The following is a 21,350-nucleotide window of genomic DNA, read 5'->3' as shown; positions in this document are numbered from 1 at the left end:
AACGAAGGACCTTCGGCCTGAAACGTTAACCCTGTTTCTCTCTCCACAGACGCTGCCTGACCTGCTGAGTGTCTCCAGCATTTTCAGTTTCTGTTTCACATTTCCAGCATCTGCAGTCTGTGTTACTTTCAGTGGTCGAGAGCGGGGTGATCTCTGGAGTAGATGGATTCTCTGCAGCCGTGCATGTTATTTGCTGTTGGTGTTGTTACACCAAGTCCTCGGGGGTTGGACTCTGACCTCGGGGTCTGAAAGTCGTGAATTCAAGTCCAGAGCCAAAATTCAGGGGTGCTTCTCAGTGCAGTACTGAGGGAGTGCTGCACTGTCAGAGGTGCCTAATTTTAAGATGTTAAGCCAAGGTTCCCATCTGCCCCTCTCAGGTGTTTTGCTCTGGGGATATCTCCCTGCTCCTATTCAGAGTCCAATGTATGTACTTCAGCCGACTTCACTCAAGCATCATCTCTCGTGGTTGTTTGTGGGAGCTTGCGGTGAATAAATTGACGACAGTGGGGATTCATGGGATAAAAAACTCGTAAGATATAGGAGCATAATTAGGCCATTCGGCCCATCAAGACTGCTCCACCATTCAATCATGGCCGCCTTGTTTCTTCAACCCCATTCTCCTGCCTTCACCCCCTTACCCATCAACCCCTGCCTTAAATACACCCGATGACTTGGCCTCCACAGCCCTCTGTGGCAACGAATTCCACAGATTCACCACCGTCTTGCTGAAGAAATTCCTCCTCATCTCAGTTCTAAAGGGACATCCCTTTATTCTGAGGCTGTGCCCTCTGGTCCTAGACTCTCCCACTTATGGAAACATCCATGTCCATCTATCCAGGCCTTTCAGTATCCGGTAGGTTTCAGTGAGATCCCCCCTCATCCTTCTGAACTCCATCGAGTACAGGTCCAGAGGCATCAAACGCTCCTCATAGGTTAAGCCTTTCACTCCCGGGATCCTTCCTGTAGACAAATATACAATAGAAGTCTGACATGTGTATCCATCCACAGCTTCTCCACATGGATCCTCCACCCCATCCATCAGTGCCGTGAGGCATGCCGACTCCAGAGGCTCTTTGATAAGTACGGACTCTGGCACCAGTCTCCCTGAACGAAATGCAGAGAAGAGCAATTCGCTAGATAAGGTAACGTCTCTCCTTCAAGTTGCCAAACTTTGGTCCTTCCAAGTTGGTTAACTGTTGATTTTTGGCTTCAGGACAGGACTCATCCTGTTGGCTGTGTTGTGTCTGCCATCTGCCAACCGGCCCAGAGTTTGCTGGTGCCCTTCTTTGGCCTTTGACTCGCTAGTTTGGCCAGGTCCTAACCTGCAGGGAGTTCGAGCTGGTAACCGAGCACCAGAGGTCGTCGGGGTCCTGGGAGCAAGATATGAAGGGGGCAAGCGTCTCCTTCACCCACGAAATTTCAGGCTTACAAAAGAAGTGGGTGAATTATGTTTGAACCAGGAATCAACAGGTTACATTGAGAAGCAACGAGGGAGTTGAGTTGATTTTAAGTTCAGAACTTGGCACTATTAGAATCTCTGTGAACAATTCACAACTTGAAGGAATGCAATTCCACACCTTTAGTTGTTCACAATCAGGGCCAGAGACATTGAGCAGGAAGCATCACCGATTTCCACATCGTTGGGAGGCTCCTTGCGCTGCTAAGTACCAGCCCTAACCTTTCCCAGCAAGCTGGAAGGGGGGGGGGGAGGGGGGCAACAATCAATCTGCTTGTGGAACGCAGTGAGTCAGGCAGTATCTGTGGGAGGAAAGGAATTGTCGGCATTGTGGGCTTCGACCTGAAACATCGACAGTTCCTTTCCTCCCACAGACGCTGCTCGACCCGCTGAGGTCCTTTGTGTGTTGCTCCAGATTCCAACATCTGCCATCTCTTGTGTCTCTGAGCTAAATGGGTGATTGATACGGTGACTTCTGCGGCTGAAGGATTTACACCTCAGCCACCATGAGTCATGTTCGTCACTGCACCAAAGCCTGGCCATTTATGTCAGTCTTGCCCGGCACGTTTTAGTTTGAGAGCTTTAAACCTGACCACATCACTTTGCTTCCTTGTACTAACAGAGGGAGAGGCTTGTAAGGAGGCACTCTGCTTTGGCTATGCAGACTAACCAGGAGACTGAGGAAAGTTCAAAGTCCGCACGAAGGAACTGTGTTACCATGGATTTTTCAGTTTTATCCATCCCAGCCCTTCCGGAGAGAATTCTGCATGCAGCCCTGTCACTCCCACTCCTTGAAGTACTTAGCTCTTGTGCATTGGACTCTCTGAGTGAACTAACCTGTTAGTAACAACTCCAGCCACAGTTTGTGACTTTAGAAAGTGCCTGGTGTGACACGTACCTTATTGTAAGTTGTGAATCAAATACGTCCCCATCGCGTTCTTACCTTCTGAAACTTAAGGGTGGAGGCAGGAGGAGGACATTCAGCCCCTCGAACTAATGTTGTACGTAATTTTCAACCATTTTAAACCAAATCATTAACCCCTTGAGTTGCACTGAATGGAAGCCACCATTGGATCAGGTTGTCTAGTCACTGAGGTGGAGTTGGTAATAACAGCTCTTGCATCTTTGATGATTATTGTGTTGCTTTGTGTGACATTTGGTGTTTGGGTGTAAGAGATGGGCAAGAACATGGTTGCACAATCATGTTAATCACCAGTACTCCCAGCAGATCACATCAGTGGTATAAGCTTAACCTGATGCCATCATTTTGTCCAGCTAAGTATTGAAGTCAGTGAGAGATGGACTGATGGGGCTAATCCTGCAGGATAACTCTGATGGTTAGAGACACTTATGTCTCTGATGGTTATCCTCCATTTATCCTGATTTTTTTCCAATGAAGGAAGATGTAGAATTGTAGGACTCTCTACCATTCAGCACCATACCAAATGAAATCGATTGCTGGGTTGAAATCCTGGAACTCCCAACAGCACCGGGAGTACCTTCACCACGTGGACTGCAGTAGTTCAAGATGGAGGCTCACCTCCACCTCCAGTGAGGGGGGTGGGCAATAGATGTTGGTCTTGCAGGAATGCCCAGGTCCCACTTCAGAAGCCATGCCTTGGTCTTGGCTCACTGATGCCGACTGCAGCACCATTCTAATCCTTGTTTTCACATCCCGCACTGTAGCTCCCTGGCCCACCTCCCTATCACTTGAACCTCCTTGCACCCCGCATACCCTGGGCTTCCCCCCTCCAATTCTAACCTCTTGATCATCCTCAAATTCAGTGCTCTACCACTGGTGACTGTCTGATAGGTGCTAGATAAACGAAACTGATTTTGCGTGTGTCATCATACAACAACGGACTGATTATTGCATGGTTTGGTGGTTGTACCAATGTTGTATGAAGGTCTCGGTTGATCTTTATATTAAATGTTATAAACAAATCTGTTCAGCAGCTCAACACAGCCCGTGAGGTGGTTAAACTGTCTTCACCAGTGTGTTTGTCTCTCTCAGAACCACGGATGTGTTGGAAGCTGTGTCGTGCGCTGTGACAAGCTGGAGCAGTCGGAGATCAGGAGTCTGCTCATGTGTTTCCTACATGTGTTGAAGAGCATGTCTGATGGTAAGCCACCAGCACACTAAACCCACCCTATCGTCCAGCAGCAGATTCACCCCCAATTCCTAAATGCTTCCTTTCCCTTGGAAAGGTGGGAATTTCCATTTGTTTAGGAGCTACAAGAACCAAGGGGTGTTCTGATAGAGTAATACAGCACGGAAACAGGCCCTTCGGCCCAACTGGTCCATGCTGACCAAGATGCCCCATCCAAGCTAGTCCCATTTGCCAGTGTTTGGCCCATAACATTCTAAACCTTTCCAATCCACGTACCTATCCAACTGTCTTTTAAATGTTGTTATTGTATCTGCCTCAACCACTTCCTTTGGCAGCTCATTACCCTTTGTGTAAAAAAAAGTTGCTCCTTGGGTTCCTATTAAATCTTTCCCCTCTCATCTTAAAACTATGCCTCCTAGTTCTTGATTCCTGAACCCTGGGAACAAGATTGGGTGCATTCACCCTATCTATGCCCCTCATGATTTTATACACCTCTAAACAATCACCTCTCAGTCTCCTACGCTCCAAGGAATAAAGTCTTAGCTTGTCCAACCTCTCCCTCAAGTCCTGGCAACATGCTTGTAAATCTCTTCTGCACTCTTACCAGTTTAATAACATCTTCCCTATAGCAGGGGGCCCAAAATTGAACACAATGCTCCAAGTGCGGCCTCACCAGTATCCTGTATGTATGTTCTGATGCGTGTTTACAATTTATGAATGTGTTGGTGGGAGTTGGAGAGACCAGACTAAGGTCTACAACACTCACCAGTGACGCCTTGGACTGCTCCGTGTATACAGCCAGAACGAGGCCTTTCAGCTCAGATTGTCCATGGCAGCATTTGTGCTCCACTCAAACTGACTCATCCAATCTATCAGTGTGTATCTTCTGTTTCCTTCTCCCTCATATACGCTTGTCCAGCCTCCTTCTAACTGCATCCACACTATTCCCCTCACCCATTCCCTGTGGGAGTGAGTTCCACAGTCCCGTCAATCTCTGGGTGAAGAAGCTTCTGGATTTCCTGGTGACCGTCTAGTGTCGGTGGCCTGTAGTTATGCCCTTCTCCACAAATGAAACAACACTCGTTCTGTTCAATCTTCCCAGACCGACATGACTTCAAAGACTTTGACTGGGTTAGCCTTAGCCTCAGTAGAACAGCCTGCCCAGTTTGAACTATCCTGGTGTATTTACCCTCCCTGTTCTGGTATCCTCTTTGTAAACTTTCTCTCCATTTCTTCTGCATCTTCTGGCAATCAGAACTGAGTTTTGATTTATGTTTTGTACAGCTTCCCTACTTTTCACTTCTATCCTTCTAGAAATAGAAGGTCCTTCCAGCCCTGATGAAGGGTCTTGGCCTGAAACATTGGCTGTCCATTTCCCTCCATAGATGCTGCCTGACCCGCTGAGTCCCTCCAGCATTTTGTGTGTGTTGCTCCAGATTTCCAGTTTCTGAAAGTCTCTCCAGTGTTTCCAACCCTGGTGCTTGGTTGCCTTTCTGTGACCTGCTGACCTGGGGTACATCATGGGCCAGGGGTTCCCTGGAGTCAGTGGGGGTGTTGCATTTCTTCAAGGAGGCTTTGATCACATCCTTGAATCTTATGGTTGAGAGAATAATGCAAAATTACTTGTTTATTTTGTAGATGCGCTGATTACTTACTGGAACAAAGCTTCTACCCCAGAGATGATGGACTTCTTTACGATCTTAGAGTGAGTGTATTTGAGCACTGGATCCTTGCAGATATATCCTACAGTAAGGTAGAATGATGTTGTCCTTAAGACCATTCGGCCCATTTTGCCTGTGCTAACTGTTTGAAATAGCTCCATAATTAATCCTACATCCCTGCTCCTTTTGCACTGCCGGTGATGCTCCTTCATGGGTCTGTGGGCATCTTAATGTAAAGTTCAAGTCAAGTTCAATTCTGTTGTGATGAAAGACACGATGATGCTGGAGGAACTCAGCAGGCCAGGCAGCATCCGTGGAGAAAAGCAGGCGGTCAACGTTTCGGGTCAGGACCCTTCTTCGAGACTGAAGATAGGAAAAGGGGAAGCCCAATATATAGGAGGGAAAAGCAGAGCAGTGATAGGTGGACAAAAGAGGGGAGGTGGGGTGGGCACAGGGTGGTGATAGGTAGATGCAGGCAAGAGATAGTGATAGGCCGGTGCAGGGGAGGTGGGGAGAGCAGATCCACCGGGGGATGGGTCAAAGGTAAGGAGAGAGAGGAAAAAAAGGTTGAAAAAAAGAGGCTAGGAAAGGGAAGAAGAGAAGAAGCGTGGTGGGGGGGGGTGTGGGGAAGTGGGGTGGGGATTTCCTAAAGTGGGGGAACTCAGTGTTCATGCCGTTAGGCTGCACGGTACAAAGACGGAACATGAGCTGTTGTTCCTCCAGCTTGTGCTTGGAATTGGCCGAGGACTGACATATCAGTGACAGTGTGGGAGGGGGAGCTGAAGTGACTGGCAATGGGGAGATGCAGATCGCGGTTACGGACAGAGCGCAGGTGACTGTGCTATTGTCACGGGCATACGTACCCCGGGGTATGAATGCCATGAAAATGAGCATTTTGCAGCAGCAGCACAGTGCATTACAAACACGACAAACACAAATTACATGAACTTAAATTGACATAAATTATACATAATGTACATGCCAAAATAAAAACAAATGTGACATTAGTGAATGTAGTCCGAGGTAGCGTTGGGGTTTTTCAGGTGGGTTCAAGAACCTGCAGGCAGTGGGGGAGAAGCTGTTGTTGAACCTTGAGGTGTGGGTCTTCAGGCTCCTGTACCTCCTGCCTGATGGCAACTTCAAGAAGAGGGCACAGCCCGGATGGTGGGGGTCCCTGATGATGGATGTTGCCTTCCTGAGACATCGCCTCTTGTAGATGCCAAGTCTATCTCTTTCTACCACTCCTTCATTCACTGAAGTCCAGATCGTACTCAGTCAGTGAAACACCATTTCCTCATCTCACCTCTGACTTCCTTATTAAGGCAAAAAATATTTATTACTGAAAGCTGGAAGCATATTTCTTTGTTTGCAATGTGCTATCCGGTCTTTGGTGTTGGTGAATCGTTAACCTGTTGGTCCATGTGGTGTCTGGGAATGTGTTCAATAATGCTATGCTGAATATTAAATCTTCCTTCTCAACAGAGTCTGTCTGCACCAGTTCCGCTATATGGGAAAACGATACATTGCAAGGTACTGATCCTGTTCATTATTTAGGAACATCGGTGTGTGTTTCTTTTAGGATATTGCACTTGAGGAGACAGAAACTTTTGCATTGCTATAGGACCATCTCAATCAAAGGACTCCCCACAAAAATGCTTCATTGTCAATTAAGTACCTTTGAGGAAGTCCCAAATGCCAAGTGCTGTACAATCAGATCTCTCAGTGATGCAATAATTGGTAATTGGTTTACTATTGCCACGTGTACTGAGGTGTAGTGAGAAGCTTTGTTTTGCATGTCATCCATACAGATCATTCCATACATCAGTACATCGAGGTAGTACAAAAGGAAAAGCTGTAACAGAATGCAGAATATAGTGTTACAGTTACAGAGAATGTGTAGTGCAGGTAGACAAATAAAGGGGGCGTTGACAAGGTAGATTTGGAGATCAAGAGTTTGCCATTATCATACAAGAAGTCCATTCAATAGTCTTATAACAGTGGGATAGAAGCTGTCCTTGAGCCTGGTGGGACGTGTTCTCAAGTGTTTGTATCTTCTGCCCAATGGAAGGGGGGAGAAAAGAGTATGTCCGGGGTGGGTGAGGTCTTTGATTACGTTGGCTGCTTTAACCAGGTAACTCCTTTTTAGCTATGTTGGTTCAGGGGTAAAAATTAATGATGAGGTTACACGGGATCTCCCTTCCTCTGTAAATTGTGGATGTGTGTGTTTTGTTTTATGCCCACTCAAGGTTAGATACATCCTTAGTTTAATGTCTCATCGAAACCATCCACAGATGGCGGGGCATCCCTTGGTGATGCCTTTTTGCTGGTGTGGGGCTGCCTTGGGAGTGCAGAGTTCCCTGAGTACCGTCCATCACACAGTCCAGGGTTCGCTCAGCACCGCCCCTCTGACGCTGCAGCTCTCCCCTGGCCAAGCCTTATTGTCAGAACTGGGAAAGTTAAAGGTGGGGGTGAGATGGACAGGGTAAAGGGAATATCTCCCGTAGGGTGAGACCAAATGGGTTGATGCAGCAGCTGTTTACAGGAGACTGTTTTCTGTTGTTGGGCTGCACACTAGCCACTGCCAAGCTCTTCACTTCTACAGACTGGCAATGGTTCCCAGCGAGCTCTCTGTCACATCAAGAAGCGGGGTAGAATTTCCAGCTGTTGTTTTCAGCAGCCGTCCTTCAGTGCTGTTCAGGACCATCTGGTCGATCAATGTGAATTGAAAACTCATTTTTCCCAAAGCCAACCCCCATCCATCCTGGGTCAAATTCCCAAGTGTAATGAGTTTCATTCAACACATCCCTTTGAGGAACCTCTTCGAGCTCTGTTTCCCTCATGATCTTGGGCACTGGTAAGTGTGTTTTAAATATTATTGTAAATCTATGGTTCTTAAGTTCATGCCACATGGCCAGGGTAATGTTTACCACCCAAACAGAAGGGCTACAACTGATAATTGGACCATTATCATAGTACATTTGTGGGATCTTTCTGTGCACAGATGGGCTGCTGTATTCCCTACACCACAGCAGTGGCCTTGCTTCCAAAGCACTTCATTGGCCATGGCATCCGGTGGTCACAAAGTGCACCACAGGAGCGCAAGTCTTCCTCTTACTAAGGGACTGACGTGTGGATACCAATTGAACTAGTGAACAAGCGAGTTTTGCCCTGGAATCGCACTGATCCTGAAACCAGTTAGTTATAGGATTGCTAATCTTAAAATGCGTTTTGTGATAAATCCATCTTCAGTTGCTTTAATGAAACTCCAGTCTTAAATAGTACTAAGAATTATTTTTGAATGGAACTAAATTCTTCCATTCTGTTCCACTACCCAACTGCAATAATGTGCAGAAGATCTTGCACTGATGATCACACAAATATAGTTTAGCTGGGTCTTAAACAGGAACCAGGCTGGTGTAATATTGCCGTGACAGATGATGAGTTCCTAGTTGAGCCAAAACTGATAACTCTGTTCCCAATGAATCCTGAAATATGTGGTAATGATCCCACATTCACCCAAGTACCTTTAATAATCCCTAAATGCACAATTGCAAATTAATGTGTGGTGAATTTGTTTTACAGGATACTTCAAAATGTTTTTCCAAATACTAGTTTGATTTCTCTAATTGTGAAGCTTTATTTCTGAGACTAATGGGAGTTTTGTCAATTTTATGCAACTGTTTTGACTTAATTTTCTTATTGGATTGGTTGTATTTTCTAGTAATCCTTTACAAACTAACCAGGTTTGGTCTCTGTGATAATGAGCTCTGGGTGGTGGTATGAAGCAGTGAATTCACTAGTTACTCCTAACACAAATTCTACTTTCTCTTTCCATTTTACACCTGCACGCTGGCAAGCGCTAAACCCAAACAGTAAATGTGTATGGCTCCTTCCCCCTTTGGGTAAGATCTGACTCCATGCTGCTTTGCATGTTGTGTGCTCCCCATCACTTGTGTGTGTTGTTTGCGCTGTTGGGTGTTCTGCTGCTTGGGAACCTCTGTAGCGGGTGAAAACATTTAATTGTAGGTGGGGCCTTTTTTATTTTGCTTTGCTATTGCTGTTGATTTTCTGGCCTTTAATCACTAGAGAGCTGTTCCCTCACTCACACTTGCCTGTAATTATTAGAGCTTTACATTGTCTCATGCACTTGAATGGAGTTGAGCATTCAATTACAGATCATGAACACAAATCTGTGCGGTTGTTCCCATTGCTTTTAAATTCTGAGAACCAAAAATTTCTTGCTGCTTGGAAAACTGATGAGTGCAGACACCTCCATTTTAAATGGTCGCAATTGAGGCCAAGTGCAGTTAATATTGGAAATGTAGACTAACCAGTTCAGCCTCCATGTGACATGCAATAAAGTAAGACTGCTTCACTAACATTTAGGCTTTAGCAACATTGTGCTGACATTAACCTTTGCTCCGTCCCATTTCCCCATCTTGCAGGAACCAAGAGGGGTTAGGACCCATGACTATTACACATGAAAAAAGAGCTCAAACGTTGCCTGTTTCTCGCAATAGAGCAGGAATGATGCATGCCAGATTGCAACAGCTAAGCAGCCTGGATAACTCTTACACCTTTAACCACAGTAAGTCACGTGGCATCTAGGGAGGCTCAAGGGTATCAATGCAACTCCTCCTTTGTACAGACGTAGCACACCACCCCCAGAGCATGGTTGTGGACCTCCACATTCCCCATTGGCTGAAACCGTACACGTCAATGAAAATCAGTTGGGGAAGGATTGGACTGCAGTCCGAGCCTTGAGGTAGAACTGGATTATTTGGAACATTTTGCAGATGCAAATCATAACCTTTTGATGGTCCATAAAGTGTGATTTGTATCATCAGATGAGGATGTATTAATGAACAGTTTTGGTTTTTATTCTGGTGAACAGATAGTTAGAGGAGTTACTGCCATTGTTTAGGTACCACTATGTATTTGTTAACGAGCCCAATGTTATTGGCAAAGCAGGTCTGAGTTTTCTGTTGCTAAGTTCCACGTTATTCTCAACTAATGTATGACAACACAGAAGGAGCCCATCTGGTCCATGCTGGTTCCCAGGGGAGCAATCCCTTCGGTCTCACTCCTCCTGATTTCCCCGTACCCCTGCCAATTATTCTCTCTCACACACACGCCCATCAACACCCCTTTGATTCTTTCACCACTTACCTACACCAAAAGGGTAACTTAAAGCGGCCAGTTAACCCACCGACCCGCACGTCTCTGGGATGTGGGGAGAAACCCACAGGGTCACAGGGAGGATGTGCAAACTCCACACTGACAGCACTGGAAGTAGGAATGAAACCCAGTCATACAGTGGCAGGCTATTCAGCCCATTGGTGTCTGTCAGCTCTTTGAAAATTCCGTCAAGTTGGAGCCGGTCCCTCTGTACCTTTCCCCACAACTCCTGTTGGTTTTTAACAATATTTCTTCGACTGAATCTGCTTCAGTTCAAGCTTCATGTTACAAACCACAACAACTTGCTGAATGAAAGAAGCACCAATTTTTCCCAATTTCCCCCCCTTCCCCCCTGTTCTTGTGCCAATCCCTCGCACTCCACCCACCCTCCTGCCCCTGAAAGTGGTTCACTGTGATCCATCATCAAACCCTTTGCAGATGTTGGGTTTATGGGAATTAGCCAGGTCTCAAGATTAAACAAGATTAATTCCCTTTATCTGAATCCACATTTGAGAATTCTTATAAAAACTCAAAGTCATCAATTATTTCAACAACATGAACAATCTTTCACAGCAAAATGTAACAAGCTGCTAAGGATACTAATAGGATTTAAAGTTTCATTTTACTTTTGGTTTAGTTTGCTTTTTGGTTAATATTGTTTGGTGTAATAGTCTTTTAAAAAAACACAGGCAAAAGCAACAAATTTTAATTTCTATAATAATCTACAACTACATTGGCAATGACTGCACTAATCCCTGCAAGTTGAAAGTTTCCCATTGCTGCCAATCTTTCCACTAACCCAGTCTGCTCCCCCAGTTAGCTGACTGCACCACTAACCATTACCGACACACAAATATGATTGCTCAGTGGTCTGTGCGTAACTCAATAACTGCATTTTGGAAGCTGCATTCTGCATGCTGGCGTTGTAGGATACATCGCCAACAGAGTGCATCTGGTGTGGAAAAATGACTGCAGACCAAGTTTGTTTTTAAAGTTACTTTTGGTAAAAACAGGGAAAAAAAATCAAGACGTGTTTTTCTGGGTAGTTGCAGTCGAGAATTAAAACTTCAATTTGGTTACATGTTTCGACAGAATGATAAGTCCTGAGCTCACTGCGTAACAGATTACTGTGTGTCAGGGTTCATACCATCTTTATTATTTAGCATTTTGTGTGTGTGTGTGTGTGTGTGTGTGTGTGTGTGTGTGTGTGTGTGTGTGTGTGTGTGTGTGTGTGTGTGTGTGTGTGTTGCTAACTTTTAAAAACTATTAATGGACCGTGGAAATGTTTGCAATTCTGCAAAATGTCACTTCTTTAAAGTGGGCGGGACTCATCAAAACGAATGTGTATAGTATTTGGCTCCAGGTACATAAACTGAGGCAAGATTTGGTGCTGTAAATTATTTTTACAATTTTACTCTTATTAAAAGCCAATGAGAATGTGGGTCCATGTAAAGACTGTGTTACTGGTGACAGGATCCTTGTAATGAAATGACCTTATCTCTGTTTCCAGTGTAAGAAAGGTTTCCAGTGTTCTTGGGATTTCTGTAGACAATGGTAAGACCCAGCAAGGTTACATTGTTGGTTTGTTGTTGCTACAACTCTGATCCCGGTAGGACAGAGCTTCCCAAACAGTTTTATTCTTGTGGTGTCTCCCTTCAGATGTGTTTCCACATTCCAGGCGCACACCACCTTCTGTGTAAAAGAAAAAAAAACTTGCCCCGCACATCTCCTTTAAATTTTCCCCCTCTTATCTTAAATGCATGCCCTCTAGTATTAGACATTTCAACCCTGGGAAAAAGAAACCGGCTGCCTACCCTATCTATGCCTCTCATAATCTGACAGACCCCTATCAGGTCTCCCATTAGATTCTGCCACTCCAGGGAAAGCAACCCTAGTTTGTCCAACCTCTCCTTATTGCACATGCTCTCTAATCTAGGCAGCATCCTGGTAAACCTCTTCTGCACCCTCTCCAAAGGCTCCACCTCCTTCCTGTAATGGAGCGACCAGAATGGAATGCAAAACCCCAGATGCGGCCTAACTAGAGTTTTATAAAGCTCCAACATAACTTCCCAACTCTTGAACTCAGTGCCTCAACTAATAAAGGCAAGCATGCCTCCCGTTCGCCTACTTTACCTCCCTATCAACCTGTGCAGCCACTTTCAGGGAGCTATGGACTTGGACCCCGACAACCCTCTGTACACCAACACCGTTAAGGGTCCTGCCTTTACATTTGATCTCCCAAAGTGCAACACCTCACATTTAGCCGGATTAAACTCCATCTGCCATTTCTACACCCATATCTGCAATTGATCTATATCCTGCTGTATCCTTTGGCAGTTTTCTGCACTATCTGCAACACCAACAAAGTGTTGGTGAAGAGATTGCACATTATGGAGGAGGATGATTTATCTTCTCCCTAGAACCATCACCAGAATTCGGGGCACGGCATCACTTTCGTTAATACCACATAGAGACATCAGAGCAGGAGAGACAATTTTTTGCAACCAGAAAGAAATTGAACTCCACACGGAGCAGTGAGAATGCCCATGAGCTGGAAGTGTTTGGAGGGAAGGGGATTTGAGAGAGTTAAGAATCTGCGCTGGGAGTTGACCAGAAGCAGCAGCACAAGGTCCACCCATCGCCGTTTGGGGAGTTCAGTCCAATAAACTCCCCCCCCCCCCCCCAGTTTGGGAACCTCTGATGGGGATAATTTCGTGCAAACATCAACTGGCATCTTGTTATAATATGCATGTTCTGAGAGCATTGGAGAACTTCAAGAGACAAAGAGGGAGAAATTTATTTTTGGTAGCTTGCAATATGGTGGTGGCTGTGCCTTGTACCTGATGACCACAATCCAGGTCAGGTGGCTTCAGGGAAACCAAATTTTGGATATGGAATACAACAAATAGCCATTATTGTATTGTCTTAACCAGAGGCAAATTTCATTCCCTATTTCTTTAAACTGTTTAAGTGTCACATTTATTATAATCTGAGTTGAGATTTGATTCTACAAGTGTGGGGAAGGGGGGAGCTTTGAGGGTATGTTTTGTGGTAAAATTCAAATCAGCATCAGCACCCTGTTGTTCCAGATGTACAGACCTCCTGTTCTCTACATTTATTCCTAAATCACAGGGATTATTGGGTCCTGCACACTTGCCAATACTTTGGCTGGGGGGGGTGGTTAGACGTAACCGGTATAAAGATGTTCAACTGTAAAGCCTGATATTGTTGACATTGAACATGTACAAGCAAAATCTAAGATGTGGTGGCGTTTTAGAGAATTATTTTCTCTTGTTGGAGGTGTCCAGGTACCGTTACAATTTGAGCCAGGCCATTAAAGAGTGAAGTCAGGAGGACAGTGGGAATCTGGGATCTCTCCTTAGTAGCTAGGACAAAGCATCTACTAGATTTTCACCCTATTGACCTCCCTCCAGCACTGCTGCACAGTGGCTGCAGAGTGGACCATCTACAAGATGCACTGTAGGTTACTCTGACAGCACCTTCCCAAATCCACGACCTCTACCACCAAGGAGGACAAGGACCACCGGCTTGAGAGTCAGTTAAGGACCATAGAACCATAGAACAATACAGCACAATACAGGCCCTTCAGCCCACCATGTTGTGCCGACCATTAAACCACACCTAAGACTATCTAACCCCTTCCTCCCACATATCCCCCTATTTTAAATTCATATGCTTATCTAACAATCTCTTGAACTTGACCGACATATCTGCCTCCACCACTACCCCATGTAGGAATGGGAGTAAATGCTGGCCTTGCCAACAATGTATAAATAAGGAATAAAAGGAGTGAAGTTTGTTTATTTAAAGACCAGTGGATCAGCATTTGCAGCAACAACTTGCACATTCATATAGTGCCTGAGCACAGTAAAACATCTGAGGGACCTCTGGAGCAAACAGCAGCGAGCCAGAGGAGAGTGTAGAACGTGCAATCAAAAGCTCGGGCAAAGGTGGTTTCATGGGGAGTCTTAGTGAAGTAGAGGCAGAGGAAGGGACTTATTCTCATTTAACAAAGTCTTCACTCCTTAGAAGAAGCCGTACCCATTGTGCATCCCCTCACACTTCTTGGTGAAGACACTAGCAGACCGAAACCTCATTGCTGCCTGCCCTGTAATGCATTTCATCCATCTTGAGAGAACAAGGCTGCAGCCAAAGTTGACCCTTTGATGTTGTGTTTGTGGGGCAGTTGGCTCAGCTGATGAGGGAAATGTTCTCGGTTTATTTATCTCCATTCCTGAGGGGTCAGTGTTCTGAAGAGCATGAAGCAAAACACCATTCAAAGATGGGTAAGGTGGGCAGGGGAAGATGCTGGAACAAGTCCACAAAGAGTGTACCAGAACTGAGTAGGTGGGGCTCTTTCCTCTGGAAAAGGGGTGTCTGAAGGGAAAGAGCCAGGAAAAGCCCTTAAATCGTTGACAGGGTTTGATGGGATTGAAGTGTAGATAACACTTGTGGGGAGCCCAGAACCAGGGGCAAATATGTACAGGTTGGGCATTAATAAATCTTGTGGGAATTCAGGAGAAAGCACTTCCCCTGGGGAGAGGGGAGAATGAGGAACTCATTCTCAGAGGGAAGGGTTGAGGTGAATTACAGGGATGGGTTTAAGGGAAGCACTAGAGGGAGAGAGGGATAGGGGGAGATGGAGAGTCTGGAAAGAGGCTGGTGTGGAACAGTCACCAGTATGAAGCACAGGGACCGAGTGGTCTTTCTGTGAAGTAGACTGAACACATAAGTAACGTGACAATGTCTTCACTATGTGCTGGGATCTTACAACAAAGCAGTAGATAGATTTAGGTAGATTGTGAAACTCCATCATTTTAATGCCTTGTACAGCAGCATAGAAGCCACCAGTGTTATTTGGAGATGTCCTTTGCTTCATTTTAAGCTGTGAGTTTTATGCCTGTGAGCTGTGATTTGGGCGGGCCAGCAGATTGAATGTTGTGGTAACAATACTCTTCCTTTAACCAGGCTACGGACATTCTGATGCTGATGTTATTCATCAGTCACTCTTGGAGGCCAACATCGCGACTGAAGTGTGTCTGACTGTGCTGGATATAATGTCTTTGTTCACCCATGTTTTTAAGGTATGGACGGTGGTGTTTCCATGTGCAATGGTTTTTGTCGTTTACCGTTTCCCTCGCTAGCAGTGGCCACTTGCAATCCTGTCTGCTACCCTGCACACACATGTCTTGCACACGGGAGTTTACAGCAGAGGAGGCCCTTCAGCCCATCTATGAACCTCTTCCCAATTCTTCTATCTCATCCGGTCACCATATACAAGTGCAAAGAACCTGTTAAGATCCTCGTTTTGAATATGTAGGATTGAATATGCTATCGTTTTGAATATGCTATCTGGGTTGTTGTAAGCATCATGTTTAGTTATTACTGTGATGTCAAATTTATCTTAGCTGGCATATTATTGTAATATATTAGCATTCATTAGTATAACCCCACTGTGGTCTCGACCCTCTCGACTTCCATTCCCACATCTGGCCCTACGACGCTTGGGATCTCTGTACTCCTCTGATATCCATTACTCTAACATCAGTAGCTGCCAAGACCTTGTGCTCTAGAATTCCCTCACTAAACCCCTCCGCTCCCCTCCTACTCAAGGTCACACCCAACTTGGAGAACCCGGTGTCTGAGCTGCACTGCTACTGAAAGGAAAGTGTTGTGTGAGATACTTTCCTCCTTGATGATAGGAGACAATACTCCTGGTCTCTGCTCCCACTCCCCTATGGTATCTGTTGGGGGAGCCCTCTTCCAAATGATCAAAGAGTAGTTGTATTACTGGCCAAGCTATCCAGAAAGCCAGACAGATGATCCAGAAACATAAGTTCAAGTCCCACAACAGAGCAGAAGGGAGAGAAGTGGAGGGGCTTAGTGAGGGAATTCTAGAGTGCAGGGCCTTGGTAGCTAGCAGTGGTAGAGTAATGGATATTGGAGGGTTACAGAGATCCCAAGGGTCATGGGGCTGAACGTGGTGATGGAAGTAGAGAGGGTCGAGACCACGATGGAATTATACTAATGAATGCTGAGGAATGTCCATTTTTTCATATGATGTCAAAGGAGGCCATCTGGACCATCAAGTCTATGCTGGCTCAAGAAGCAGTTCCATTCCCCCCCACTAATCTTCACTGTACCTGTTCTCCACACACTCCCATCAATTGTACCACCTACCTATATTAGGGGCAATTTACAGCGGCCAATTACCCCACCAATCTGCACGTTTTTGGGATGTGGGAGGAAACCAGACCACCTGGGGGAAACCCATGTGGTCACAGTGAGAACGTACAAACTCCACACAGGCGGCACCTGAGGTCAGGATTGAACCTGGGTCCTGGAGCTGTGAGACAGCGGCTCTGTCATCAGAAGAAAAATTGGAAATTCTTCAGCTACTGTTGTGAGATTTGAATGTGTGTCTGTTTGAATTCATTCAATGAAATAAAGCTGGAGTCAAGAGCTGATGTCAGTAATGGTGACCGTGAAACTGATAGATTGTCATAGGCTCAGAATAAAGGGATGTCCCTTTAGAACTAAGCTGAGGAGGAATTTTTTAAGCCAGAGGGTGGCGAATCTGTGGAATTCGTTTCTACAAAGGGCTGTGGAGGCCAAGTCACTGGGTGTATTTAAGGCAGAGATTGACAGGTTCTTGATTGGTAAGGGGATTAAGGGTTACGGGGAGAAGACCAGAGAATGGGGTTGAAAAAAAATCAGCCAATGATTAAATGGCAGAGCAGACTCAATGGGCTGAGTGGCCTAATATTGCTCCTATTTCATAAACACCTGGGACACAAATATGCTTCAGGGAAGCAATGCTTGCCCAGTTTGGCCTGTGTGTGTGATTGCAGCAGTGTAGTGTGAATGGTACCCTGAAACCAGGCTAAATTGGTAAATTGGTTTATTATTGTCACATGTACCGAGATGCAGTGAAAAACTTTGTTTTGCATGCCATTCACACAGATCTTTTCATCACATCAGTGCATTGAGGTAGTACAAGGGAAAAGCAATAACAGAATGCAAAATAGTGTCCCAGTTACAGTGAGAGTGCAGTGCAGGCAAACAATAAGGTGCAAGGCCATAATGAGGTAGATTGAGAGGTCAAGAGTCCATTTTATCATACTAGGGAACCATTCAATAGTCTTAAAACAGCGGGATAGAAGCCTGGTGGTACGTGCTTTCAGGCTTTTGTATCTTCTGCCTGATAGGATGGGGGAAAAGAGAGAATGTCCGGGGTGGGTGGGGTCTTTGATTAAGTTGACTGCTTTTCTGAGGCAGCGGGAAGTGTAGACAGAGTCCATGGAGGGGAGGCTGGTTTCTGTGATGTGGACACAGCTCAGCACAACTCTCTGCAGTTTCTTGCGGTCTTGAGCAGAGCAGTTGCCGTGCCGAGCTGTGATGCATCCACATAGGATGCATTCTATGGTGCATTGATAAAAATTGAGGGTCAAAGACGACATGCTGAATTTTTTTAGCCTCCTGAGGAAGTAGAGGCGCTGGTGTGCATCCATTCTATCCAGGTCAGCCTGCTTCTCACAGCCAACCTCAGTCTCGCCAGCAACCCAATGTCCCCGAATGTGTTGCTGTGCTGAGCAGCTGATCGCCCAGTCTGAAGTCGCTGTGTTTGTCACCAGGGCCAACTGCTCGCCGACCACGGACACAACCCTTTGATGAAGAAGGTTTTCGATGTCCACCTCTGCTTCCTGAGGATCAATCAGTCGGAAACAGCACTGAAGTCCGTCTTTGCTGCTCTGCGGAACCTGGTCTACAAGGTATGGCCCCCACTTCCGACTATTTCTTCTCAGCAACCCCTGAGGTTTGGGGAGGAGCCTGTTGCTGGGTTAGCAGCAGGAGGCCATTCAGCTCTCCAATATGTTCCTCCTGTCAGTGGACCGAATCTTGCCTCCAGGGGTCGAGCTATGTGATTGGACCATTCAATCCTTCAGAATCCAATAAATACTTGGTGGCTGGTGGATGGTGCTGCCCCTGCACTCCCTGGGGAGCTCAGTCTTGCTGGGATTCACAGCTGCGCGCGGGAAAAGCCCTTCGGCCCACCAAGTCGATGCTGACCATCAGCCACCCATTTACGTTAACAACAGCCCCGGCACCGGATTAAAGGCCCCATTGATTTAATGCATGTTCTCAGCCTATAGATGTGGAGACAATGGTTGGAGGGAGAACATGTAATTGTTTTTCAAATTATTGTACTTTTAGTTTAATGTTTTTAATTATCATTAAGTGTTTATGCCTTGTATAAATTTGATTTTTAAGTAGCTTTTATTTTTAAAATTATTTTCATAATTTAATAGGTTCACTGATTGACAGGTTTTTTTTTAAGGACTCAAAGTCCTTGAGAACTTTGACAGTAGGTGAAGCCCTGCCCATTGCTTTGCCTCCCACCAAAGGGTGCCAGAGAGTCCCAAGGGTGGGGGTCAGCTGGCCTGCACTGATGGTGACCATGAGTCGGATCCAGTGGAGTGCCGTCGTGGGTGATCTGTGACCGCTTCCCTGGCCTTTCCCCAGATCCATAAGGAACTTTACCTCCTTTTCTCCCCCAGTTTCCATCCATGTTCTTCGAAGGCAGGGCCGACATGTGCGCTGCCATGTGCTACGAGATCTTGAAGAGCTGCAACGCGAAGTTAAGCACGATCCGGGGCGACGCATCCACACTCCTCTATTTCCTGATGAAGAACAACTTTGAGTGGACGAGGAGGAGGTCCTTTGTGAGGACTCACCTGCAGGTCAGCGTTAGTAGTGGGGGAACTATTGTAGGGTCATGCAGCACAGAAACTGACCCTTGCGGCCCACCTCGTCCGTGCCCACCGTGATACCTGGTTATGCTAATCCCATTCGCCTGCACCCCTCTACGCCTTGCCTATCCCTGTACAAATGCCTTTCAAATGTAGTAATTGTATCTGCCTCCACCACCTCCTCCGACAGCTCCTTCCAGACATTCTCCACCCTCTGGGTGGAAAAACTTACCCCTCAGATCCCCTTTAAATCTCTCCCCTCTCACCTTAAACCTGTGCCCTCTAGTTCTCGACTAGAGGCAGCCATCTGATCATGTGAGATTTGACAAGTGTGCAGATTCATATATCACCAGTGGAGTCCATTTGGCCCAACATGTATTTCCTAGCTCTTTGAAAGAGTGATGCATTTAGTCCCACTTTCCCATCCATTCCACATAACCCTGATTTTTTTTTCCAAAGTAAAAGTAATTGGGAAATGTCATTATCTACATTCCTTGTACCAAGCAATTCAACACATTCCCTTACAATATGTCAACGTCACCAGTACTTCATCCTTAAAACATTGCATCCTTGAAACATTTGAGAGGGTGTTACACAGGGCCCAACTCCTCAGTATGAAGTAGTGGCAGGTCCTCAGACTGTGGTCCTTCCCCACAGAACAGAGCCTTTGCTTTGGCTGCACCGAGCTTCAGTACATCGATTGGTATGTACTCCTGCAGCCTGGACTGTGCCAATTGCCAGCATTCACTAGTGGACGCCTCCCTACACTGGAAGACCAGGAAGTTATAGGCATCTTCCACTGTTGAAGGTCTTCCAGCAGCAGTCAATGTTTACCTTGGTGTGTGTCCCTAGGAACAGCTCGGAGAGTGCAATGTTCTGTATATTACCCAACAGCTCAGGACCACCCTTGACTGGGATAACTGCATCCCTTTCCTGACCTTCTCTGCAAATGCAAGGTCCACTAGAAGGTGGGCGATTGTCAATTTAATGCACTTTTGAAGGTATTCCCTTTTTGAATGTGACACGGGTAGTTTCGAAGCTGATTGCCTGTCCCTCTTCTGGGGTTACGTCCGTGCCCGTGTGTCCCTGGGGAAGGAGCAACCCGTGTGTCCCTGGAGAAGGAGCACGCAGTATCCATGGGTACAATAGGGGCTTTCCAGGACTGGTGGGCACCACAGGGGTTCAAGTGCATTCTGATTAGAGATGACTGTGTTGTAATTTGAAGCTGTTGATTGTAACTAGTGTGAATCTTGGAATACTGTAGTATTATAGGAATGTGATGCTGTAATCACTGAGTAAACCTCATTTGGAAAAGGAAGAAAAGTTAGTTTCCACATATTTTAGCTAACACATTTTAGATCAGCTTGCTCTCCAGTTCTTGCATAGTTTAAATTCATTAAAGTGCTTAGATTTTTCTGCAAGTTGATTTTTCCAAAAGTTCTTTTCCACTGAACAATTTGAACAGCTGAATCATTTGAACTTGGCAATGCAAATAACCATCTGGTGTGGATACTGTGAATTAAGGTTCAAGTTCAAGTTTCAAATTCAAATTTATTGTCATGGGCATACATACCCGGGGTATAAATGCCATGAAAAGTAGCTATTTGCAGCAGCAGCACAGCGCATTACAAACATGACAAATTACATAAACTTACATTAACATTAATTATAACTTGCACTACAAAATAAACATAATGACATTAGTGCAAGTTGAGGGAAATATAGCCCGAAATTAGGGCTTTTCAGGTGGGTTCAAGAACCTGACGGCAGTGGGGGAGAAGCTGTTGTTGGACCTTGAGGTGTGGGTCTTCAGTCTCCTGCCTGATGGCGGCATCGAGAAGAGGGCGTAGCCCCAATGGTGGGGGTCCTTAACGATGGATGTTGGAAGGTGAATAAAATGGGCGAGGTTGCACTCATTGTATATTCTGATCAGGAAGAGTTTCTGTTCGTATTGGCTGCTTGATGTTTTATGAACCCTGTTCCCTACCACCTACTGAGCTACAAAGACCTGGGAGTAGAATTTCATCCTTGGCCTCTTGCCCTGAAGGTGTTGTATAGAACAGACTTGAATGGAACTGAGTTTTGAAAAGAGGGTACAAGGTACAGCTCCTGTTACATCAGACCCGTCTGGTGTGAGTGATGAAGGATGAGGTTCTACCTTCTTGGATTTATG

At 45.8% G+C, this 21,350-nt stretch overlaps 1 protein-coding gene across 1 annotated transcript in view; it reads left to right on the top strand.

Moving 5' to 3' along the window:
* The window catches only part of LOC127575669 (dedicator of cytokinesis protein 9-like), a 189,008-nt gene that overhangs the window by 126,726 nt on the left and 40,932 nt on the right, over nucleotides 1–21,350 (top strand). Inside the window, 8 exon segments of the mRNA XM_052025558.1 lie at nucleotides 1,009–1,142; nucleotides 3,471–3,579; nucleotides 5,206–5,272; nucleotides 6,711–6,758; nucleotides 11,917–11,960; nucleotides 15,396–15,511; nucleotides 18,062–18,199; nucleotides 18,986–19,168. Coding sequence (XP_051881518.1) covers nucleotides 1,009–1,142; nucleotides 3,471–3,579; nucleotides 5,206–5,272; nucleotides 6,711–6,758; nucleotides 11,917–11,960; nucleotides 15,396–15,511; nucleotides 18,062–18,199; nucleotides 18,986–19,168 — 839 coding nt within the window.

This window comes from Pristis pectinata, chromosome 11 (assembly GCF_009764475.1).
Source record: "Pristis pectinata isolate sPriPec2 chromosome 11, sPriPec2.1.pri, whole genome shotgun sequence".
NCBI lineage: Eukaryota > Metazoa > Chordata > Chondrichthyes > Rhinopristiformes > Pristidae > Pristis > Pristis pectinata.
Note: the sequence above shows the minus strand (reverse complement) of the source record. Positions and strands in the feature narration are given on the sequence as shown.